The sequence below is a fragment of the Giraffa tippelskirchi genome, chromosome 8 (assembly GCF_054371585.1).
Source record: "Giraffa tippelskirchi isolate mGirTip1 chromosome 8, T2T-mGirTip1v1.2.pri, whole genome shotgun sequence".
Classification (NCBI taxonomy): domain Eukaryota; kingdom Metazoa; phylum Chordata; class Mammalia; order Artiodactyla; family Giraffidae; genus Giraffa; species Giraffa tippelskirchi.
Window position 1 is genome coordinate 126,091,676 of NC_137282.1, and position 6,874 is coordinate 126,098,549.

A 6,874-nucleotide genomic window follows, 5' to 3' on the forward strand; every position below is an offset into this window, starting at 1 on the left:
CACCCTGCTCAGTAACAGGGGGCATCTTTCTCCCTGTTGGGCAGGTGGTAGAGTTCTGAGGTTCATTCACATTCTGTGGGCCAGATCACGTGTGATCCCACCCACCTGAGCCCTGTCAGAAAGGTCTGTGGAGTAGGTTGAGACTGGGCATGCCACACCACGGGAGAGGGGCTTGAGGGCAGGAGTGACTCAGTTGGGGAAGGCTTTGGGGCAGGTGATGGCCTTTGGGGAGGGATCTGAAGGGCTCCTGGGGTTACGGTGAGCAAAGAAGACGAGGCCTGCTGGACAGAAGAGGCAGAAAGAGTGTGTGGTACTGTGGGCGTGTCTGTCCTGTCTCTGTATTCCCACAGCACTGAGCGAGGCTCCTTGTTCACAGTAAACAACCTATAGATGTTCCTGAATCAACTGTCAGGTGTAAATTCATCACAGAACCTTCCTTGAGGCCTCCCCGCTGCAGGCTCTGAGCGGCCAAGAACGAAACTTTTAGTAAAGCCTGCTTTTGAGACGTGAAACAGGCTCGCAAGGCAGGAGGAAGTGCGCACAGGAGGTCTGAGAGACAAAAATGGTGGGGTCTGTCTGCATCCTCTCAGGGGCTGTCACGGTGCGATGCCCAATAGTGTGACTACTGCGGTTCGATCCCTGGCCTTGGCCTCTTCCCTAAGGGCCTGGCAGCGGCTGGTCCCACGGGGCGCGCGGCTCGGGTGGTCCCCAAGAGAGTCTTACGGCGGCGGCGCCCCTCAGCGGCCGCGCATGGCGGCGCTCCCCGGCATTGAGCCACTAGACTGACTGCACTCAGGAGAAAAGCCGCGGGAACAAGGCATCTGTCGCGAGAACAAGGCTCCTATTTGGGCGCATGCGCGAGCGGCCTTTCTCTCTTTTCCGGTTATCGCGGCGTAGGGAACCATGAGGTTGGTGTGGCTTAGTCGCGCTATCCACGTTCATCCGCGCCTCTGGGCGCCCCCGTGGGGAGGGAGACATTGCGGGCAGAATCCCGGGGGGATTTTGCCCCTGCTTCGCTGAGGTGCATTTCTTGCGAGGCTTCGGCCTGCGGGCCTGGCTTTCGAGTGGGCGCGCCAAGGCCGGTCTCCAGTAGGGTCCCTCTTCTCCAAGGTTGGTCCTTGGGCCCGAGTCGCCCCACTTGGGGTGTCCGGAAACCCCTGGGGAGTAATCCCTAGGCTCTCCCGCGCCCGAGGCTTCTGACACCCCCGGGGGTTGGTGCCCGGCTCCTGAGCTCTGACCGCTCGTCTTGCTTGTTTCTTGCAGCAGCAAAGTCTCCCGCGACACCCTCTACGAGGCGGTGCGGGAAGTCCTGCACGGGAACCAGCGCAAGCGCAGGAAGTAAGTGCCGGCCTGGGGGAGAGCCGCTTTGGGGAAAGCCGCTGGAGGCTTGGGACGCTTGTTATAATTTGGTTAACCTTTTTTTTTTTTTTTTTTTTTAAGGTTTTTGGAGACGGTGGAGCTTCAGATCAGCCTGAAGAACTATGACCCTCAGAAGGACAAACGTTTCTCGGGCACCGTCAGGTTGGCACCGTTCCGATCCCACCCAGCCCTCGGTGCCCCCACGCTGCGCCATCTCCTCCCTTGAGGCTCCAGTGGAGCTCGAGGCGGCGGGGCACGTGCGGCACTGAAGTGCCCGGGTAGTTCAGACCGCCTGCTCCGGGCAGGCGTGGCTGGACGGACCCCCACCCTGGGTCTTAAAAGAAGAGGGGAGGCGTGGGGAGGCTTTGGCCAAGCCCGCCGGCTAGTTTGAGAAGCCAGACTAGCTGTTGGTGAATGTGGACGGCTCTGGGTAAGGCTCAGTGCTCAGCGGTCCCAGACCCTTTCACCTTCAGCCTCGGAAGCCCAGGTCTGGACGTGACCAATCCTGTCCCCCCCCCCCAAAATGCAGGCTTAAGTCCACTCCCCGCCCCAAGTTCTCCGTATGTGTCTTGGGGGACCAGCAGCATTGTGATGAGGCCAAGGCTGTGGATATCCCCCACATGGACATCGAGGCGCTGAAGAAACTCAACAAGAATAAGAAACTGGTCAAGAAGCTGGGTGAGTGTGCCTGGTGTGGTTTCAGAGGTGGGGTAGATTGGGAGCAGATCTCTTGAGAGAGTGGTAGAATATAGGGGTATTTCTGCTGCTCGGATTTTAAATGATGAAGGGGTAGAGTCACAACCAAGCGTCTGCTGTGCTTGGCCAACTGTAAATTGAAACTTAGCCATGTGAAAATTCTTTTTTTGCTTTGAGGGTTATTTTTAAGGGAAGAAGGCCAGGTAGTGGTTCTCTTCTAAGCTGGTGAGCTCTGTCAAATTGACAAGTCAGGTGCTAGTGCCTTCTGGGTTGGAATTTCTATTTAGAGCTCCTGTTGTTTCATTTTAATCTTTATTCTATATGATTGAGTATTTTACAGATGAACAGGTTCTTCAGTTAGGTGACTAGAAAGTAGGAAGGTGGGATTTGAAACCAGGCAGCCTTAATTAGAGGGAGCCTTTTCCATTGCAACATGGATTGTGAGTCAGCGTGGATTTCTGCCACCAGGTTTCATGTGGATGTTTGGCCAGTAAAAGTCCAGAAGATGGAGCTCATACTGGCCCGAGGAGAGGATGAAAAAGACTTTGGTAGCTGTGGAAAGGGTGGAGTGCTGATTAGAGGCCATTTCTGTGGTTGGGTCACGGAGCTCTGTGTTAGAGTTGTCTTGAGGGGCCATGTCCTAATGGCTTTTTCTCTCTACCAGCCAAGAAATATGATGCCTTTTTGGCTTCAGAGTCTCTGATCAAGCAGATCCCCCGAATCTTGGGCCCAGGCCTGAACAAGGCTGGCAAGTTCCCTTCCTTGCTGACCCACAATGAGAACATGGTGGCCAAAGTTGATGAAGTGAAGTCCACGATCAAGTTCCAGATGAAGAAGGTGAGGTGATCTGGCTGGTTGCATAGATTAAACAGTGGCGATGGTGGCAGGGCCCTTGCGGTTTACCCACATTCTCTGAGTGGAAGCCCTGGATTGCATTTCTGTGGATTCTTTGGGACTCGTGACAGTCACTTTACAGGATTGAAGATTTTCAAATAGCTCTGGTCTTGGTCTGAGGGCAAAGCACTGCTTATTAGGCCACTGGAAGGGGGAGGATTGGGCCATCTGGCTTGTAGATGAGCCCACTCTCTACGGTTGGCTTCTTTGAATCAGGCCACCAACCTGATGTGACCTTCTCCCCACAGGTGCTGTGTCTGGCAGTGGCTGTTGGCCACGTGAAGATGACAGATGATGAGCTTGTGTACAATATCCACTTGGCTGTCAACTTCCTGGTGTCATTGCTCAAGAAAAATTGGCAGAATGTCAGGGCCTTGTACATTAAGAGCACCATGGGCAAGCCCCAGCGTCTGTACTAAGGCACAGCTTAATAAACCATACTAAACCATCAGCGGTGTCTTCTGTGGCTTTGGGAAGGGAGGTGCTTTGCTACCCTGCACTGATGAGCCAGTGATGGGTAGTCATCTACTACAAACAAGGCAAGGCCTTTCTGTCCTTAAAGTGATGGAGTAATGCTGAAACTTCTCAAAACAACCTTTATCTACTTGTGTACAAGGTGTTAAGTAGCTAAGTCGTGTCAAAACCCTTTGAGACCCCATGGACTGCAGCACAGCAGGCTTCCCTGTCCTTCATTATCTCCTGGAGCTTGCTCAAACTAATGGCCATTGAGTTGGTGATGCCATCCAACCATCTCTTCCTCTCACCCACTTCTGCCCTTGATCTTTCCTAGCATCAGGATATTAACCAAAGGGATTTGTTATTTTAGCTTACAGGTTGTAACTATCACACCTCATCTTCTGATGAGCATTTAATTTCAGTTCTGTGTGGTAGTCCTGACTTGCTCCTCTGGTAATATAGTGATAGAATACCTAGGCCTGTTGAACAGTGTTCCCAGTGGGTAAAGAGGCAGAAAAGCTGGCTACGACCAGTTCAGAGTTTTACTGAAAGGAAAAGTTTTATTCCTAGTCGGGGGTTGGCCAAAAAGTTCACTCTGAGTTTTGTAAGCTGGCACAGAAAAAAAAGGACTTGCCTATAACTCATGATAAAGAATCCACCTGCACCTTCAATGCAGGAGACCTAGGTTCAATGCCTGGGTCAGGAAGATCCCCTGGAGAAGAAAATGGCAACCCACTCCCAGGATTCTTGCCTGGAAAATTCCATGGACAGAAGAGCCTGGCAGGCTACGGTCCATGGGGTCTCAAAAAGTTGGACACGACTAAGTGACTAACTAGCAAACTCAGGGAAAATGATTGGGAGCTTACAAACTAAAGTGTTGAGCACATTGAAAGCTGGGAGTTAAGTGATTTAGGGAATTTACTGAAGTTGTGTGGTTTTTGTTATCCAAAGAAAAAAGGCAACACTTAGGGAAAATTTATGATTTGGTAACTAAAGGAATATAGTATGAAAAATAGTTCACAGGTGATTACATTTTATATCCTGTCTCTTATAAAGCTTGAGTACACCAAAAGGTATGAGTGATTAGGTGAAGGCAAGCCTCCCATAAGGTGGGCCCCAGGTGCACCTTTGGCAGCCAATTCTGAGAGCTAGAATGATCACAGCCTGTGAGATAAAAGCAAGTCGCTTCTAGGAGACCGACTGTGCCAGCAGCTGTGCTGTCATGAGCAGCATCACAGCAAAGCAAGGGTTTCCCAGAGGAGGTTCCCCTGACCAGCTGCATATAATTTGTTGGGTGCAAGACCAGCCACCAGACTGTGGGCTGAGGGCCCCATTGCCTAGGTGAATCCCATCTCTACCACTCAGAAATGATGGGTACGTACTGAGCCAGCCTCTTCCAGAAAGCTCATCTGAAAGTGGAACTGACAAAGGTACCTACTAAAAGCATGATGTGCTTTGCACAGTGCCAGGCACTTGGTACTCAAACAGCAGTTATAAAGTGGTAATGAGGCAAAGCTACGTACATGTGTGTTCTAGACCTGGCACATAAATACATGCTTGTCTGGCTCAGGTGGCTGTAGGACAGATTGAGTGGAGGTCATCCTGAGGACAGCTGTCTCATCAATGGTGATGCATGGGGAGAACAAGGTGCCTTCAGAATCAGTCGCACCCTCGCGCCCCTCCCTGGCAACCACTGTGTCTTGCTGTGCTGTGTGTGGGATTTTAGTTCCCCAACCAGGGATCTAACCCACGCCCTCTGTGGTAGAACCGCCCAGTCTTAATAAAAATAGTTTTGGAAACTATGGATATGTTTTGGAAATTCTTAGAAACTTGAGTCTTACTGGATTACTGATTTGCATCACCTGGATTTAAAAATTAAACCCACTCCCCACTTAACAAGATCTGTTAGGCGTTATGTATTGGTGCAGAAGTCCTTAAAAGCTATATTAAACTACCGTGACTCCCCGCCTTCTGCTGGCCTGCCCAGAGCTGTTTAGAACCACGGTGCCTGCCCTCCAGAAGCCCATAGCGCCACACGGGAGAGCAAAGAGTGGGCGGCAGGACGGGAAAGCAGACTGATTTGATTATAAATGACAGTTGAGCTATCTTACCCAAGCTCCAGCCTCTAGGATGACTCGAGACTAAAGCCTCTTGTGCACCTGAGTTGGAAACCTGGGGAGCCCCAGTTCTCCAGCATTTGTTGTTTAGTCACTAAGTCATGTCCGACTCTTGTGATGCCATGGACTGTAGCCCTCCAAGCTCCTCTGTCCGTGGGATTCTCCAGGCAAGAATACTGGAATGGGTTGCCATTTCCTCCTCCAGGGGATCTTCCCGACCCAGAGATTGAACCCGCGTCTCTTGCATTGGCAGGTGGATTTTTCACCACTGAGCCACCTGGGAAGCCAGCATTGGTACTAGAGGGAAATAAAGAGCCCCCAGGAAACCTCTTGACAGTGCTCAGGCTTTGACTGTGGACCTGGCAAAATGATGGATCACTTTCATCTTCCCTAAGGACATGGAAACGGGAACAGAGGGGCAGAACTGCTGGCCTCTTTGGGTCCCTGCTTTCTTGACCTTTCCATACAGCTTTCCACAGAACCCTGGGCAGGGAGAGCTACTTCCAGGAGAAAGCACTAAGTTTGGGGTTCATAAAACACACCTTCTTATTGAGTTCCTTCGCTATTTTGAGACCTCAGAACTATGTAATTTTCACCCACCCCAAATCTGTTGCATTGTATGTGGGTGTGGGGGTGGCAAGTGAGGAGGGCAGCTGAATTTCACTTCTTGAGTTTTCATGAGACCTACATTATTCTAATAGAAATTACCTGGAGGCTGTTTACTCCAGGAGCGTGAAGGCAATAACCCACGTGAGGATGACTCAAGCACCCAACAGATATATTCACCTATTAGTAGAGATTGGATTTTGTATCCAGCCCTAGGCCTAGCACAAGGCAGGTTTCTCATAAACCAATTTCTGTCTGCAGGACACCTTTCCATCTGGCTGGGGCTCTAGGCACCCTCCCCATCTTGCAAGCAACAGTCTCGGGTCCTGCCGATGCAGTGGTCCAAGACAAAAGGCCCGCTGATTATTTAATAGTATACTAGGTGGCTAGGCTTGAAGTCAGACCAGGTTCAAACCTTGGTGTGGCCCCTGACAGCTGAGTGAGGATGTTTAACCTCTTGTTTCCCCATCTGCAAAATTGGAAGTTGGGCCAGAATGATCCAGAAACTAGTTTTCAGCGTAGGGTTGCCATATTTAGCAAGTGAAAATACAGGATGCCCAGTTGAATTTGAATCTTTTTTTCGGCCACACTATGTGGCACGCGGGATCTTACTTTCCTGATCAGGGATTGAACCCCTGCCCCCTGCACTGGGAACACAGGACCTCAAGGGAAGTCCCTAAATTTGAATTTCTGATAAACAGCTGTCCACGGAGTTCACCACCTCCCCACCCCTTCTGCCCCCTCTC

At 51.0% G+C, this 6,874-nt stretch overlaps 1 protein-coding gene across 1 annotated transcript; it reads left to right on the plus strand.

Annotated features, from left to right (window-relative positions):
• Positions 1–870: 870 nt before the first annotated feature.
• Positions 871–3,400, plus strand: RPL10A (ribosomal protein L10a). Its single transcript, XM_081520147.1, has 6 exons — positions 871–908; positions 1,264–1,338; positions 1,441–1,521; positions 1,889–2,037; positions 2,720–2,892; positions 3,198–3,400. The coding sequence occupies exons 1-6, from the start codon at positions 904–906 to the stop codon at positions 3,366–3,368; spliced, it is 654 nt and encodes a 217-aa protein (XP_081376273.1). The 5' UTR covers positions 871–903; the 3' UTR covers positions 3,369–3,400.
• Positions 3,401–6,874: the final 3,474 nt, after the last annotated feature.

Coding starts and splice junctions, on each gene's coding strand:
- RPL10A (XM_081520147.1), top strand. Junction 1,522..1,888: donor CGTTTCTCGGGCACCGTCAG/GTTGGCACCGTT, acceptor CCCAAAATGCAG/GCTTAAGTCCACTCCCCGCC. Junction 2,038..2,719: donor GAAACTGGTCAAGAAGCTGG/GTGAGTGTGCCT, acceptor TCTCTCTACCAG/CCAAGAAATATGATGCCTTT.